Raw genomic sequence first — 17,713 nt, forward strand, 5'->3', positions numbered from 1 at the left:
TTCCTCCTGGCAGGTCCTGAAACGCAGTATAGCAAAAGAGCTAATGGCTAGACCCCACCTTAGGGCAGGAGGAATAACAGTGAAAAAGATTTGCCTCGTCCCCGCCCTCTGCAGGGACCACGGATGACGTAGCACCAAGGCGGGGCTTCCGTCACACTTTCCATTAGCTTGGCCAGTCTCCGTTGTATCCACGCCCACCACTAAGACGGGACAGCTGCAGCTGACAGGTATCTCGGAGACTAGAAGATTCTCTTATCCTGACCCGCGATCCCCGCTCCTGAGGGCTCAGTCTTCCACAAAGGGTCGCGCTGACGTCACAGACACCACGACCGAACTGTGGCTAGGCCCCTACTCCGCCTCGTCTTCCCCTCACCTCTGGATTTGGTGAGCTGAGTGGGCAGACAGATATTTGCAGCCAGACTCTTTAGACCCTCCAGGGGAACTGGGACTCACCTTCTCAGTTGCCCTGCGGAAACTTCCGCTAGGGCGGGAGGCGCTGCGCGCGCATCCTCTCCCCCGAGGGAGGACTGCGCCCGCGCAGCCTATGCCGACCTCCCGACTGCCCGTGGGCTGTGCCTGCCTGGGAACTCCATTTCCCAGGCACCTTTGCGGCAGGCCAGTACGCCGACTCAAGGCTGGGGGAGGGATTATTCCCTCATCGTCCAACCCTCATCCACCTTTTGTGGAACGCTTCCTGGTTCTACTGCGCATGTGCCAACATAGGCCAATCGTAAGGCGGGATGAACTCCGATGCATTTTTCCCTCCAATCAGAGGTCACAGTCTCATTTCTCCCGCCTCAACTCCGCCCCTTACCTTCGCGCGTCTTCTCAGGAATTGTTTTCTCCTCAGTGTGTTTCCATGATGGCACTCTGCCTCCTTCAGAAATGGGAAACCCTCTCAGTCTTCTCGAAAAGGCAGAAGACTGATTTGGTTGCCCATCAAAAAGTGGTCTACAATACCCAAATGCCACCTGGGGCCGATTGTTTTTCTAGTCTATTTCCCAGAGTGCTAAGCGGGCCCACTAAAGACAAGGAAGCTGGTGGAGATGGGAAGACAAGGAAGGCCTCCGCACAGCCCTCTGGGAAACGGAGTCCTCGCTCTGGCGCAGAGGGTGAAGTAGTCGTGAAGAAATTCTCCTGGCACCGGAAGTGGATAAGAGGAGGCGCGTGTGAGAGCAGTCGCGTCTCCGCCTCTCACCCGGCTGGCGTCGTGTCTGTTAATCCGGTGGACTGCAGTCTCGAGGTGAGGATATACCGGGGCTGGGCTCACCGAGGAGCCTTGTGGGCAGGGTCCTTTCTGAGGGGTGACGGAATGCTCCTGCGGCGATTTCGTCTCTGAGCCCGTCGCCTTGGGCTGTAGTTATCTAGGTGGAGTCTTGAAGGTTGGTTCGGAGTAAAGAATCAGAATCTTGCTAACGTGCTTCACTGGTAGAACAGTTGGTAAAGAATCCGCCTACAGTGCAAGAGACCCAGGTTCGATTCCTGGGTGGGGAAGATCTCCTGGGGAAGGGAATGGCAACCCACTCCAGTATTCTTGCCTGGAAAATCCCATGGAGAGAGAAGCCTGGCAGGCTTCAAGTCCTCGGGGTCGCCAAGAGTCGGACATGACTTAGCGACTAAACCACTACCACATCTTGCTAAAGTGCTTTCCAACCCTAACCGGCCGCCCTGAGAGGAACGATTATATTTCATTTTATTCTTGGATGATGAAACTGAGACTGAAGAAGGTAGTGAGTTGCCTGAAGTCGTTGGCAGAGCTGGGCAGGATCTCGGGGGATGAATGAATAGGAGTTCTTTAGGAATTCAAGATATTTACCATTCATTTGAGCGCTGTCTGTGTGCCAGGTGCTGTTCTCACATTTTCTCTTGTAGTCTCCGCAGCAGCTATCCTGTCGTCAGAATTTTCTAGACTTTAGAAAGTTAATGGTGTGGGTATTTCATAGTTGGGGCTCAAGGCTTCCCAGTGGTTCAGCGGTAAAGAATCCGCCTGCCAATTCAAGAGACGTAGGAGACACGAGTTCTATCGCTGGGTAGGGAAGATCCCCTGGAGGAGGGCATGGCAACCCACTCCAGTATTCTTGCTTGGGGAATCTCATGGACAGAGGAGCCTGGCAGGCTACAGTCCCTAGGGTTGCAGAGTCAGACGCGACTGAGTACGGGGGCACGCAGGTGGCTCAGTGGTGAAGAACCCGCCTGCCGATTCAGGAGATACGAGTTTAACCCCTGGGTGGGGAAGGAGGAAGAAATGGCAGCCTGCTCCAGTGTTCTTTCCTGGGAGACCCCATGGACAGAGAAGCTTGGCGGGCTACAGTCCATCTGGTCGCAAAACAAACAACAGTATTTCATAATGTGAGGCGAGCAGAAGTAACGCCATGGCAGGCAGCTTAGATTAGGAGTAGGCCTTCCTACTTCTGTGTGGTAAGATTATCAGACCACCTGGATACAACCAATCAGTTTAACACTGACCGCTGTTTGCCAATTAGGAACAGGGCGGAATCCCCCCAGGAAAGTCCCGCGCCGGCGCAAAAGTTTTGAGTGTGTTTGACCAATTAAATTGCTTTGCAAACTTGTAACCAATCCGCTTAAACCAACTACGAAGGGCGGCGTGTGCTCACCCTATAAATTTGTGTAACAGCTTGGGCTCGGGGCTCTGACCCTGCACCACTGCGTTGGATGCAGCAGGAGCCCTGACTCGAGTCAGCAATAAACTTCCCTTTTTGCGAGTTGCATTGTCTTGGAGGCCTTCTCTCTTCCCGCTCGGGGATTCGGACATCGGGCATAACAATAATTAGGCCACACCCCCAATGATATCTAGGGCAATTCTTGGAAATTGAATATTTCTGCTGGAAGAGCCATTAATATTCACACTGAAGGAGAATAAAGACTATGCATAGTCTGTGGCGATTTGGGTTCAGTTTGACTACCAATTTATGAATGAAGTTCTGGTTCTAAGCCTTTTGTTTTTAGAATTGTAGATAAGAGATTGTGGTTGGTTTTTTTCTGCTTCATTTTGTACATGTAGAAAGTGACACACAAAAAGGGTGAATGATGTGGCCGTGGTCCCACACCAGGAAGAGGCGGGACTCCCTGACTCCAGGGCCTAAGACTTTCCAGTCTGGTGATGATTTGCCTTAAGTTACTATGACAGAGTGGTTTACCTTGAGCTTCACCTCAGGGCTCCAGTTTCTTCCCTCCCAGGGCTAAGAGTTTATGAGATGTGTACAGAATGGGATTTGGAAACTGTCCATAGGGTTCTCGAATTCAGATGTCTGTGAGGGCCAGGCAGATAACGGAAATGAAGAGAAGAGTCTGGGTGAGGACTGTGGGGCCTCTCAGAGAGATCATCCCATCTAAGGGGTGGAGAGCTCTAAATGGCTTCCAAGAAACTCTGTGGGAGTTCTGTGGGAATGCAGACCCCATGTGGCCAAATCTTAGGATGTTTCAGAAACTGGAAATTGAATTTTTAGGTGAAATCTCCCAGCTTTTGAGTTTGGGATTACTTAGAAGAATTTTCTGTCAAAACATTCTGTGCCAGGGCTTGCCTTGTGGCTCACTGCATGCTAATGTAGGCGACATGGGTTCAATCCCTGGTCTGGGAAGAGCTCACACGCCATGGAGCGGCTGAGTCTGTGTGCCACAACTACTACTGAGCCTGCCCTCTAGAGTCTTATGAGCCAATACTGCTGAGGCCTGCATGTCCTAGAGCCCGTTCTCCATAACAAGGGAAGCCACCGCAATGAGAAGCCCACACACCACAGCACAAAGTTGACCCTGCTTGCCATAACTAGAAAAAAGCCTGCACAGCGATGAAGACCCAGTGCAACCAAAAATAAAAAAAAATTTTAAAGAAAAACAAACCAAATGTTCTATGCCAACTCAGGCCAGATAAAACATCTGTGGATCAGACATAGAACAGACTTGTGGTTGCCAATTGGGAGGGGGCCTGAGGGAGGGAGGGATTGGGAGTTTGGGATTAGCAGATGTAAACTACTATATATAAGATGGATAACAAGATCCTACTGTATAGCACAGGGCTCTGTATTCAGTATCCTATAATAATGGAAAAAATATGGAAAAGAATATACATGTGTATAACCGAATCACTGTTGTATACCAGAAACTAACACATTGTAAATTATACTTAAATTTTTTTTTATATCTGTGGATTGAATTATACTCACAAATCAAGTCTTAACCCCTTTGTGAGGAAAATCATTGTTGCATAAAATATTAGCTATTATAGGCCTGAGGTTTCTCTGGTGGCTCAGTGGTAAAGAATCTGCCTGAGATGCAGGAGACCCAGGTTCGATCCCTGGGTTGGAAAGATCCCCTGGAGAAGGGCATGGCAACCCACTCCAGTATTCTTGCCTGGAGAATCCCCATGGACAGAGGAGCCTGGCAGACGACAGTGCATGGGGTCGAAAAGAGTTGGACATGACTGAGCGACTTTCACTTCACTTCATAGGCCTATCACATTCCATTATCTGCAGTCACAAAATCTAGAAAGCTCTCGCGGTGCCACCTCCGCCCTGCTGCTGCCGCCCCACTGGCCCGGCCCACCACGCCGCCCATGGCACCATGGTTCCTAGAGGGAGCGCTGGGGCCCAGAGGCCTTCCAGGGCGCCTGCCGCCTCGGGCTCCAGCTCGGGGCAGAGGGGATGCAGGTTCGATCCCTGGTCAGGAAACTTAAGATGTCCTGCAAGCTGCTCAGCCAGGCCAAAAAAAAAAAAGAATGGAAGCCACTCCCCTTGAGAAAAACCCTCTGGAGAGAATCCCGCCTTGCCTCAGCTGGTGACTGCTAGTCAACTTCTTCCTTCATCTCCTGGAGCAAGTCCTAAAGGGCTTCCCCAGTGGCTCAGTGGATAAGAATCCACCTGCCAGTCCAGGGGACGTGAGTTCAATTCCTGGTCTGGGAAAATTTCGCTTGCCACAGAGCTGCTAATCCAGGTTGCAGCACAACTAGTGAGCCCATGTGCTGCAACTACTGAAGCCCGCACACTCTAGAGCCTGTGCTCTGCAACAAGAGAAGCCACGGCAATGAGAAGCCTGAGCACTGTGACTAGAGAGTAGCCCCTGCTCGCCACAATGAGAGAAAAGTCCTTGCACAGCAACGGATACCCAATAAAAAAAAAATAAAATGTATTTCATTGTTTAAAAAAAAAAATCTAGAAAGCTCTGAGAACCAAACATTTTTTCCATGAAATTGATGCCTGAACCTGACTAGAAATGCTGTGATTTATTACTTTGAATTATCCTAGCTAGAGTGGATATTTTTACCTCCACTCTGGGAATATTGAAGTGTTCAGTTATGAAATGTTCCCCTTTTTCCCTGCCCTCTGCACTGGGATTTTAATGAAATATACCGTATATGGTGGATTACCTTTTTATAATCTGAAAATGTCTGAATTTAAAGCATACTTGGCCCAGAGGCTTAAGAATTATGGACCCATGTTGTTGCTTCATGATGTGGAATGCTTTCAACACCTGTAGATATTTGCCACTTAGAAAGTACATAGAGGCCACACCAGTGTACAGTGTTTTGCCTATTACAAGTTGAGAATGACCCAGTGGGCAGTGACCATATTTTTTTTTTTTTAAGTGAAGTAAATAGAATGGTAAACATCCTAGTCCACCCTACTTTGTAAGATGAAGTATTGTTTCATGAAGCTTTTGTTCAGTTATGTATGCAAATGAGAAGTCATAGTATATATTGTCTGTGTTACTGTGGGTCATAGTTAAAAAAAAGTTGAAATCGTGCTGTTGTAGAAATAGCAAGTCTTGGAGGCTCACCTGAACTCTAGTCTTCGAGATGATAAAAGTCCCTACTGTGTGCCAGGCACTGTGCCCACAGTGGTGAGCAAGACAGAAGGTTCCAGCAAGGTGAGAGATCTGAATGTCCACATCTCCTGCATGGGTATTTATGGACTGTACTTAACCCTGACAAGTGCTAAGGAGGGCTGTGAAGTTGCTTTCTAGGCTCTGAAGTGCTGGGGCTGGGTGCTTTTAGTAAGTAGAATTGTTGTGATTCCTGCAGGGAGACACACGTCCTCACTCCTCCTCCTGCTTCCGGACGATTTGGGAGCTCCTCCAGCATGGCCAGAGAGTCAGCCCTAGGAGGAAGGCACACTTTCTCCCAGTTTCCTAGTCCTTTCTGCTGCCCTGCCAGCCAGGATTGTGGAGGGGAAGGAGGGGGAGCTTAAATGAGGACCTGGTTGTTTGGTCCCCATCAGCTACAACTGAGGTGAGTCAAGTGTCCCTCTCATCCCAACCTGTCATTCCCCAGAGGCTGCACATCTGGCCTGCCTTCTTCCAGCTCACTGTCTTAGGATGGCCCCCCCTCCCCGCTCCCAATCAGTCTCAAAGGAAAGCTCTCACACTGTCACTGTCCTGCTCAGTACCCTACCAGAAATCCTTATTGCCTGGTACCTTTCCAGAAATCCTTATTGCCCTCTGGATAAAATCCAGGTTTCTCAGCCCATCCCTGCATGACTTGGGTCCTGCCCCCCTCTTCCCTCCTCTTCAGTTTCCCTCACACAAGCTGTACTATTCCCTTCTTGGCCTTGTGTGAAAATGTTACTCCATACTTTCCAGCTTCCTGCCTTTGATCAGACTCTTCCCTCTGCTAGAATATACTGTGGCCACTATCTCCAGCTGGTAAATCTTCCACAGCCTTCAAGACTCAGTTTATTCTCCCCACCTTTCCTGGGCAGCGTTAGCTCCTCACGGCTCTGGTCTCCCAGGTCACCCCTGCCTCCTCCACTGTAACACAGATCCACCAGGTTGGGGTGTCTCTGCCCATATCTGTCAGTCCCATCAGACTCTGCACTCCACAGGGACAGGTACTAATTGGGACTCATCTCTGGGTCTCTAGAGATATCACTGGTCTGGCACACTGGAAGCCTTGAGGTGTTTGTTGAATGAATGAATGAAAATGGAAATGAAACAGAAACAGACTCACAGACATAGAGAACCAACTTGTGGTTGCAGAGAGGGGAGGGGGTAGGGGAGGGATGAATTGGGAGTTTGGGATGAGCAGAGACAAACTGTTATATATAGAATGGGTAAACAACAAGGTCCTACTGTATGACTCGGAACTATTCAATATCTTGTGATAAACTGTAATGGAAAAGAATATGAAAAAGAATGTATATACAACTGAATCACTTTTCTGTACAGCAGAAAATAACATTGTAAAACAACTATGCTTGAATTTTTAAAATAAAAAAAATTTAAAAAACTTAAAATCTTGAACACTGAAAAAAGCAAAAGTCAAGGTAGGTGGATGTTAGGATGAGGCAGACCTGCCTCTGTGACCTTGAAGGGACAGCATGTCTCCTTTTCTAGACTCCTTGTCCTTGCCTAGAAAATATGGGGTCTCACATCTGAAGCTTCTCACAAGATGACTTTTGCCAGAGGCCTGGCATGTGGCGGGTGAGGGTGCTGAGGAGAGCTCTTGGCCCCTCCCTGACCCCAGTTCTGCTGCATTCCAGGAAATTGCCACCCTCAAGGACGTAGCCATGGACTTCACCTTGGAGAACTGGGAGCAGCTGGGGCAGGGCCAGGGAGATCTGTTCTGGGACATGGCGCTAGACAACTACCAGAACCTCTTCCTGCTGAGTGAGTGCCACCCCTGCCCTGGGGAGTCACCACCCTGCTCAAGGATCACCCATGGCTCTCTGTCACCCAGGGGGTGAGCTCCTGGTTCCTGAGCGCCTCAGATCACTGTGCTCAGTTGCCTGATTCTGCGACATCAGCAGTGCCTGGTGACCTTTTTGATTGTCACCACTTGGGAGGAGTGGAGGGTGTACTCCTAGAATTCAGTGTGTGGAGCCTGGGGTGCTGCCACACACTCCAGAATTTCAGGGATTATTCAACCCCAAATGTCAGTAGTGCCTGGGAAGAGAAACCTATGCTTGCCCTCCGGCTCCATCGGCACTTTCCTCTCCCTCATGGTAGAGGAATTCCTCCAGCTGATGCTTCAGGGGCTTCGCTGCTTTAAGACAAACTGCGACCCCTTGAGCACGCCCTGCCTCTCCCCTGCCTGGCTTGCTCACCGCTCATTTTATGGTCTGTCTCCCTGTGCTGGGGTGGGCGCCTCCTGCGGGCAGCAGCTCGTGCTGCTCCCTGGTGGAGCCTCTGTGTCTGGAACAGACAATACTGGCTTTGGGGGCTCAATGAATAGAAGAGGGAGCAACAGGAATCACTGTGTCAGGAACTAGGTCTTGTGCCAGGCCAGCACTTAGAATGCTCTCCTCTAGTCCTCCAGACACCCATCTATGTGTATTTATTAGCAGTGTATTCCTTTCCTGTAGCTGCTTTTACAGATGCCACAAATGTGGCTGAAAACAACATACACTGACTCTGTTCTGGAGGTGGGTCTGACTGGGCTAAAATCTGGGCATGGGCATAGTTGGTTTCTTCTGGGGGCTGTAGGGGAGAATCTCTTTCCTTGTCCTCTTTCAGCTGAAAGCCGAATGAAACCTACTTGCTCTGCTCACGGCCTCTCATCTTTGAAGTCAGCAGTGGCTTTCTCCCCACTGTAGGATGCATCCCCTGGGATTCCAACTCTGTTCCCGCTCTTGAGGAAGTTTGCAGAGGGTAGGGAGCAGAATTGGTCTTAGGGACCCCCAACACATCCCCATCGTGGGGCCCGTCGTATGGAGGCCTCTGGTATGTCCAGTCCACGGGAGAGTGAGTGAGTCACGGATGACTGAGGAGGTACATGACTCTCACTGGCAACTCTCTTTTCTCTCTCAAGAGCTGTTACAGATCCTTTGTATCCCCAGCCCTGGTGGTCACGGCTCTGATCACCCTGGATTATGACTGGGTCCCTCTCCTCCACTGGGCCAGGAACCCTGCACAGCTGGTTTGGGTGCTGAGTACTCATCTGGACAGCCAGGAAGTTCCTGCTCAGCAGCCCAATGGCCCCCATGCTGATGTCATCTGGTTGGTGACAATGCCTTTCTCTCCCTATAGACCCCCCAGACCCAACCTGACCTTCCATCCAGATGGTGGGGAAAAGCTGGAGGCCCTTGTGAAAGAAAGCTCAGAGTCAACAGATGCTGGTGAGTGGGCAGCCAGGGCCCCCTCAGGGAAGGGTGGAGGGAGCTCACAGGGTGTGGTCCTTTGGTGGGCCCTCTGTCTTTGGGACCTCCATCCCCAGTAGGTCTCCTCACACATCTCCACCCCCTGCTTCTTGGTTTCACTCTGCCACGCACTGGCTTCAGGTTGGGGAGCCTCACCCTGCACACCTTATCTCCGTGTACCTCTATGTTCAGCACGTGACTGTTTTGGTGCCCTTCGTCTGTTCCCTCTGCATCCTTCCAGACTCAGCAGGGCTCAGCATTCCATTCCCTGAGTCAGTCTCTCCTCCTTTGTCTTGTGCCCCTTGAGCACTGTGGACCTCCCTGTCTACCTATTTCACACTGAAGAAGAACCATGGGAGAGTCAAGATGGTGACTGTCCAGCAGATCACGACTCACAGCCTTTTGAGTGTCATAAACCACCCCCAGGTAAAACCTACAATTGCAACGAATGTGGCCAGAGTTTTAGCCAAACCTTTCATCTCTCTCTGCATCAGAAGACCCATACTCAGAAATGCTACGAATGTGCCAAATGCAAGGCACCTTTCAACTCCAACAGATACCTCCTCCAACATCAGAAAATTCGTGCTGCAAAAATGAACACGGAGGATCAGGAGGGTGGGAACGCCTGCAGGCAGAGCTCCTTGCTTGTCCAACAGCAGTCTGTTCACACTGCAGAGGAGCCTTATAAGTGTGATGAGTGTGGGAAAACCTTTAGCCATAGCCTGGCCCTAAAGATCCACCAGAGGGTTCACAGTGGAGAGAAGCCTTACAAATGCAACGAATATGGGAAAGCCTTTTCCGGAACAGTCACCTTAATGAACACCAGAGGGTTCACACGGGTTACCGGCCCTACAAATGTCACAAATGTGTCAAGAGTTTCAGCCGGCCTTCCCACCTGATTCGACACCTGTCCATTCATACTACAGAAAAGCTCTACAGCTGTGCCAAATGCAAGAAGACCTTCAGCTGCAATGAACACCTTGTTCAGCACCAGAAAATCCATGCTGTGGAAATCCCCTACGAATGTCAGGAGTGTGGTGAGCAATTTGTTTGCTGCTCGACCCTAACTTGCCACCAGAGCATTCACACTAGAGAAAAAGGACTCAGTGAGAGCCAGGATATCTTATATGAGAAACCCGAGCACAGAGAGCATCCAAGGATCTGTGGGAAGTGCTTTAAGTGTAACAAATGCGAGAAAACCGTCAGCCGCAGAAAAGACCTGACTCAGCACGAGTTGATTCACACCAGGGTGAAGCCCTTTGAGTGTAACCAGTGTGGGAAAGCCTTTGGGCAAAGTTCACAGCTCATCCGGCACCAGAGGATCCACTCTAGATTGAGATCATACAGATGTGGGGACTGTGGGAAGGCCTTTATCTACAGTACCTCCTTCATCAAACATCAGTCCCTCCATGGGATCGAGCATCCCTTTAAATGTAACGAATGTGGAAGGACCTTCAGCCAAAGTGCACGTCTCTTAGAACATCAGTTAGTCCACACTACGAAGAAGCCCTTGAAACCTAAGAAGTGTGACAAAGTCTTGGCTCACAGTAACCACCTTATTCAGCATCAGGGAACTCAGGCTGGAAAGAAACCCTTTGAGCAGAATGAATGTGGGGAAATTATCCAGGAGAGCTCATGCCTTTCTAAGCACCAGGGAGTTTACACAGATGAGAAGACCTATACATGTGACTGTGGGAGAACCTTCAGCCTGGGTGCTCAACTCATTTACCACCAGAGAGTTCACACTGGAGAAAAGCCTTACATTTGTCAGGAATGCGGGAAAGCCTTCAGCCAGAGCTCGTGCTTCTCTAAGCATCAGAGAGTTCACAAAGGTGAAAAGCCCTATAAATGTGACAACTGTGGGAAAGCTTTCAGTCAGGGTACTCCACTTATCCAACACCAGAGGATTCATACTGGAGAGAAGCCTTACGTTTGTTAGGAATGCAGGAAAACCTTCCGGCAGTGCTCGTGCTTTTCTAAGCATCAGAGAGTTCATACCAGGGAGAAGCCTTATGTGTGTGCTAAATGTGGGAAAGCCTTTGCCCAGAAAACAAATCTGATGCAGCATGAGACAGCTCACACAGGGGAGAAACCTTATGCTTGTGGTGTGTGTGGGAGAGCCTTTCGCCTTAGGGCCCATCTCAGTCAGCACCAGAGAATTCACACCCAGGAGAAGCCATATCAGTGTCAACATTGTCAGAAAGCCTTGTGCTGCTGCTTAGGTCTCAGCCGACAGCAGTGAGTTCACACTCCAAAGTAGCAGATAGCAATCCTCCCCATGACCCCTGGGTAGCAGCAGGCCCTGAGATATCTCAGAGTGTGTTCCTCCAAGGCCCGAAGTTGAAACCATCCCAGTGTAAGCCCCTCCCCCCCATGAGTAATTAATCTCTCTAGTAATAAAGATTGATTAGAAAATTTGCACACATTTCATTAAAACAATGAAAACTGGAGCTTTGGAAGTCAGGTAGAGTGGACCCTGTTTACTGAGTTCAATCCCAGTTCTGTCACCTGCCAGGTACCTAAGTGACCTACAGAGAGTCTTGGGGATTCACTATCTGTATCTGTAAGATAGGCACAATCCTAGTTACTACCTCAAAAGACTACTGTGAACATAAATAGATGCAAAGCACTTAGAACCAAGTACCCAGCACATAGTACTCACCAAGTGTGAGCTACAAATACACATCAGATATAACAAATACACTCTTTTACAATAGAGGAAAGAGATGATTCGGCAACCCTCTTTCTATTCAACTGCAGTTACTGTTGTTACTAATATTACACATGGCTTTAATTTTCAAAGTTTTCCTTCAGTATACCCTTGGCTTAATTGTTTCCAAAATGTAAGCCGTTTGTTCTTTACCGAAAAGAAAAAAAAAAAATCTATTCCTTCCCTCCATCTCAGGTCTGTCCTAGTACTTTGTTAACTAACCCACAAAAAGCCAAGAAGAATCTCTTAACATCTAATATCTCACAGCAAGAATTTTCCACTCCTAGCTTCCCAAATCTCTTACTCAAAAGGATCCCCTCCACATCCACATGCTATCCCTTCCCATAGTCTCCCATTTTAAATGGTTGGTTAAATGATGAGACCAAATTTATCATGAAAGTTAAAGCTGTAAACCGCTGGATTCAGTTAGGAAAGCTGCAGTGGATATCATTGTCTCCACATGGTTCACACAATCTATGCAGAAGATGTACTTGGTGCAAAAATAGTGATGCACAGAAATGACTTCTGGAATGTTCATCCTCCATCATTAGTCCAACCTGGCCACTCACAGGCACTTTACTATAGGGTCCAAGTTGGGGATCACCAACACTTTAAAGTCCTGCCCTTGCCTTGAAGCTTCTGGAATCAAAGGGAAATGAATGGTCTCATTTCATAGAGGAGTGCTGTCTGTTGCCAGGTGATTCCTTGGAGTTGGAGCCCTTGCATTCACTGCTCACTGTGGCCAGGCCTGTTCTACAACTGAGTCTCACTTCAGGGAACCACATGACCAGCTCTTTTGATGGCACCTCCTCAGCTCTGAGCTTTTGTGTACCACTTGCTACATGATCCAGTCACCTGTTTACTGAAGCACAAACAATCTTACAAAGATACTGGACTCTGGCACTTTTAATATTCTTTCATATTTTTGGTGCTAAAAAATGTTCAAGAGTCTATGTTCTGGGCCCCTGGGATATTTAAAACCTTGCACCTTGAGTTGCACTGGTTGGTTTTTTGAAAATGGGAACTTACCGGCTGACCACACCACCGTGGGGAGTGTACTGGTTTTCAAATGGCTGAAAATGTCCAACTTCTCCCTGCCTTTTGTATCTGAGCAACAGGCCTGATATATACCCAAGGGGTGGGGTAGGGGTGGGAACTCAAATTGCTAAGTGTGTTCAAGCAAGAGTTTTGACACCAAAGAGAAGTCAGAGGCCCTGTGGAAAGCTGGCAGCCATTTGTGTGTATGTGTTATCTGTGTAACTAATGAGCTGTGTTCTGTGGACCAGGGTAGAAACGCCTACCCTCATGTTTGAGTGTGTGTTCTCTGATTAAAAGTTTTTTTACTTTCTAAGGGTTGATTGCTTTTCTGCGCTCAGTGTCACACACCCGGCCAGGGGCTGGGCACACAGTCACTAACTGTCAAGTGCTCACAGTTCTGGGAGGGGAGGGCTCCTGATGGTGAAAACCGTCCCATGATGAGATGATTAATTCTGTTTCTCCAAAGCCCCAGAGGGTCAAGGACAGCTAGGGAGCCACTCATTTTCAGCTGTTTGTCAGCATATCATCAACCAGTAATTTTCCATCCTCATTAGTTCTGCTTAATCAAGGAGGAGGTGTGGACTGCATGTTGTTTATTCTTTTCTAGTTACAAAGATACAGTTGGGCTCAGGTAAGAGTTGTTGCTAGAATTTAACATTATTTTGCTCTCCTGGTACTTATTTTATTTTCCCTCTCCCCCTTTATCCTCTACTGGTGAGAGATACCAGTTCCCCACTCCTGGAAAGGTAGGAAGTCCTCTTTAAAAATAGATCAAGTTTTTTTTTTTTTTAAAGCTGATCTGAAGGGAAATGTATGGCACACATCTGCACCTAAAAAATTTGATGGTGGTGTATCACTGAGGTTGGGGAACATTCACCTAAAGCCTTGCATCCTGCCAGTGGGTAAACTAGATTATGCTATGGCAACCCAGTCGTGTGTCAGTCACAGTGACTGTTCATTTCCCTCACGAGTGCTTCATGTTCACTGTGGGTTGGCAGGGGTGGTATCCCCTCTATCTACCCGAGAGACCAGTGTTGCCTTTTGAGTCTGTTGATCCCTCTTGGTCACCCCAATGAGAAAGTAGCTTTAACACTGCCTCAACTCCAGGACTCCAAACTGCACTTTGGGTGGGCAATGCTGTCCATTGAAAATGTTCAAATTTCCATTCATGGCAAGTGATACTGATCATTCAATCATAGTTGTGGTTGAACGTTTTTAAGGCCATAGACTGAAATTAATAGAATCTTCAGACAGGCAGTGGCATCTTAGGAAGATGGAAGTTAGCCATTCATAAACCAAGGAGGTGGCATATGGATACCTAACATTAAAAGTTATTGGTCTGGGAAAATCATACCTATTAATAGAAATGGTGGTTTTAAGGAGCTGGGGGAAAAGGCAGTTTTACAAAATGCCCACTTAATAATGGGCAAAGGATCTGAATGTAGATTTCTTCAAAGAAGATGCACAAGTGGCCAACAAGCACATGAAAGATGTTGAACAGTCAGTTCAGTCGCTCAGTCGTGTCCGACTCTTTGCCACCCCATGAATCACAGCACGCCAGGCCTCCCTGTCCATCACCAACTCCCGGAGTTTACTCAAACTCATGTCCATTGAGTAGGTGATGCCATCCAGCCATCTTATCCTCTGTTGTCCCCTTCTCCTCCTGCCCCCAATCCCTCCCAGCATCAGGGTCTTTTCCAGTGAGTCAACTCTTCGCATGAGGTGGCCAAAGTATTGGAGTTTCAGCTTCAACATCAGTCCTTCCAATGAACACCCAGGACTGATCTCCTTTAGGATGGTCTGGTTGGATCTCCTTGCAGTCCAAGGGATTCTCAAGAGTCTTCTCCAACACCACAGTTCAAAAGCATCAATTTTTCGGTGCTCAGCTTTCTTCACAGTCCAACTCTCACATCTATACATGACTACTGGAAAAACCACAGCCTTGACTAGACGGACTTTTGTTGGCAAAGTAATGTCTCTGCTTTTTAATGTGCTGTCTAGGTTGCTCATAACTTTCCTTCCAAGGAGTAAGCATCTTTTAATTTCATGGCTGCAGTCACCATCTGCAGTGATTTTGGAGCCCAAAAAAATAGTCTGACATTGTTTTCACTGTTTCCCCATGAAGTGATGGGACCAGATGCCATGATCTTAGTTTTCTGAATGTTGAGCTTTAAGCCAACTTTTCCACTCTCCTCTTTCACTTTCATCAAGAGGCTTTTAAGTTCCTCTTCATTTTCTGCCATAAGGGTGGTGTCATCTGCATATCTGAGGTTATTGATATTTCTCCTGGCAATCTTGATTCCAGCTTGTGCTTCTTCCAGCCCAGCGTCTCTCATGATGTACTCTGCATACAAATTAAATAAGCAGGGTGACAATGTACAGCCTTGGTGTAATTTTCCTATTTGGAACCAGTCTGTTGTTCCATGTCCAGTTCTAACTGTTGCTTCCTGACCTGCATACAGATTTCTCAGGAGGCAGGTCAGGTGGTCTGGTATGCCCATCCCTTTCAGAATTTTCCACAGTTTATTGTAATCCACACAGTCAAAGGCTTTGGCATAGTCAATAAAGCAGAAATAGATGTTTTTCTGGAACTCTCTTGCTTTTTTTTTTTTTCTCTCTTGCTTTTTTGATGATCATTAGCAAAATGCAAATCCAAACCACAATGAGATGCTACCCACTAGGATGGCTATAATCCAAAAAAAAAAAGTCAATTCCCTGGTGGTCCAGTGGTTAGGACATGGCACTATCACTGCTCTGGTCCCAGGGTTCAATCCAGGTTGGGGAACTAAGATCTCAAAAGCTGCATGGTGCAGTCAAAACAAAAACAAAAAACAGCCATTATTACATGAAGATTTCCTTTGGGGGGGGGGGGCTTACAACATTTAATTGCTTGGCTTTGAAAATTATGGGTAGACTTACCTCTCTGTTGGTAAAGAAAGTCCCAACAAGATAGAAACGAATTGTTTCCTTTGTATCAAAAACTGTATAAAAGCAAATCTCTGCTGAGTCAGAAAACTTCCTTGTTTGGTAAATGTCAGCTGTTACAGAGAAACAGAAAAGAACTGATAAACTCACCAGGAAAACAGTATCACAAGGCTTGGGCCATTCCATTCCTGAGAGATAATTTACACCTGGTATAACAAAAAAGTGAAAGTGTTAGTTGCTCAGCTCAGTTCAGTTCAGTCGCTCAGTCGTGTCCAACTCCTTGCAACCCCATGGACTGCATCACCCCAGACTTCCCTGTCCGTCACCAACTCCCGGAGTTTATTCAGACTCATATCCATTGAGTCAGTGATGACATCCAACCATCTCATCCTCTGTCATCCCCTTCTCCTGTCTTTGATCTTTCCCAGCATCAGGGTCTTTTCCAATGAGTCAGCTCTTCACATCAGATGGCCAAAGTATTGGAGTTTCAGCTTCAGCATCAGTCCTTCCAATGAACACCCAGGACTGATCTCCTTTAGGATGGACTGGTTGGATCTCCTTGCAGTCCAAGGGACTCTCAAGAGTCTTCTCCAACACCACAGTTCAAAAGCATCAATTCTTCGGTGCTCAGCTTTCTTTGTAGTCCAACTCTCCCATCCATACATAACTACTGGAAAAACCATAGCCTTGACTGGATGGGCCTTTATTGGCAAAGTAATGTCTCCACTTTTTTTCTTTTTCAGTTCTACCACTTTATTGCTACCAACCCGTCTCCCTCCACCCTCGTGCACACATGCTCAGTCATGTAACCCCATGGACTTCAGCCCGCCAGGCTCCTCTGTCCATGGACTTTTCCAGGCAAGAATACTGGAGTGGGTTGCCATTTCCTTCTCCAGGAATGTCTCTGCTTTTTAATATGCTGTCTAGGTTGGTCATCATTTTTTCCCAAGGAGTAAGCGTCTTTTAATTTCATGGCTGCAGTAACCATCTGCAGTGATTTTGGAGCCCCCCAAAATAAAGTCAGCCACTGTTTCCACTGTTTCTCCATCTATTTGCCATGAAGTGATGGGACCAGATGCCATGATCTTAGTTTTCTGAATGTTCAGCTTTAAGCCACCTTTTTCACTCTCCTCTTTCATCAAGAGGCTCTTTAGTTCTTCTTCACTTTCTGCCATAAGAGTGGTGTCATCAGCATATTTGAGGTTATCGATATTTCTCCTGGCAATCTTGATTCCAGCTTCTGCTTCATCCAGCCCAGCATTTCTCATGATGTACTCTGCGTATAAGTTAAATAAGCAGTGTGACAATATACAGCCTTGATGTACTCCTTTCCCTTTTGGAACCAGTCTGTTGTTCCATGTCCAGTTCTAACTGTTGCTTCCTGACCTGCATACAGATTTCTCAGGAGGCAGGTCAGGTGGTCTGGTATTCCCATCTTTTTCAGAATTTTCCACAGTTTTGTGATGCACACAGTCAAAGGCTTTGGCATAGTCAATAAAGCAGAAGTAGATGTTTTTCTGGAACTCTCTTGCTTTTTTGATGATCCAGTGGATGTTGGCAATTTGATCTCTGGTTCCTCTGCCTTTTCTAAATCCAGTTTGAATGAAAGAGTTGCTGTGAGGGATGTTTCTCAGGGGAAGGATCTTGAAAAAGGCTTTAAGGGTCCAGTGGGAGATCGCCAGGAAGAGAAGGAAAAATGCTATCTTTACTTACCTGGCCAAAATTTAAAGTTGTATGACAGTCTTGAGGGTGTGAGGAAACTACCACTCTTACCATACAAGTGGGGATGGTAATTTACTTCAGCCTTGAAGTAAATCAGTCCATTAATCGGTGACTATTTTCTGAGAACCTACCACGTTTCAGGCAGTACTCTAGACTCTGGAGACAGTGATTAAAGACACAAAAGGCAATAAAGAGGAAACACATAATAGGAAATTAAAAGTTCAGATCAGTT

At 47.5% G+C, this 17,713-nt stretch overlaps 3 protein-coding genes across 7 annotated transcripts in view; 2 read left to right on the forward strand and 1 right to left on the reverse strand.

Moving 5' to 3' along the window:
- Window positions 1-952, reverse strand: part of VRK3 (VRK serine/threonine kinase 3) — a 36,556-nt gene extending 35,604 nt beyond the window's left edge. For 2 of the 4 annotated variants that reach the window (XM_043899918.1, XM_043899922.1), the window contains exon 1: window positions 454-556. The gene's annotated coding sequence lies outside the window, so the exon portion shown is untranslated. Of the gene's footprint in view, window positions 1-373; window positions 557-814 lie in introns of those variants that run through there. The other 2 variants (XM_043899920.1, XM_043899919.1) reach the window with 2 other exon arrangements.
- On the forward strand, window positions 545-9,408 carry LOC122692389. Of its 2 annotated transcripts, XM_043899956.1 has the most exons (3): window positions 545-1,243; window positions 8,977-9,065; window positions 9,279-9,408. In XM_043899956.1, exons 1-3 carry the CDS (start codon window positions 545-547, stop codon window positions 9,283-9,285), a joined length of 795 nt encoding a protein of 264 aa, XP_043755891.1. In that variant the 3' UTR covers window positions 9,286-9,408. The 2 variants fall into 2 exon arrangements, 1 of the variants encoding a protein (XP_043755891.1); XR_006340640.1 differs by lacking the exons at window positions 8,977-9,065; window positions 9,279-9,408 and adding an exon at window positions 6,035-6,988 and having other exon boundaries at window positions 985-1,243.
- On the forward strand, window positions 9,359-14,381 carry ZNF473 (zinc finger protein 473; the record flags this gene model as incomplete). Its single annotated transcript, XM_043899924.1, is given in 2 exon segments — window positions 9,359-9,881; window positions 9,884-14,381. Coding segments are annotated over 2 exon segments (1,665 nt in total), but the record flags the coding sequence as incomplete, so codon positions are not given.
- Window positions 14,382-17,713: the final 3,332 nt, after the last annotated feature.

Source organism: Cervus elaphus, chromosome 4, assembly GCF_910594005.1.
Source record: "Cervus elaphus chromosome 4, mCerEla1.1, whole genome shotgun sequence".
Lineage (NCBI taxonomy): Eukaryota > Metazoa > Chordata > Mammalia > Artiodactyla > Cervidae > Cervus > Cervus elaphus.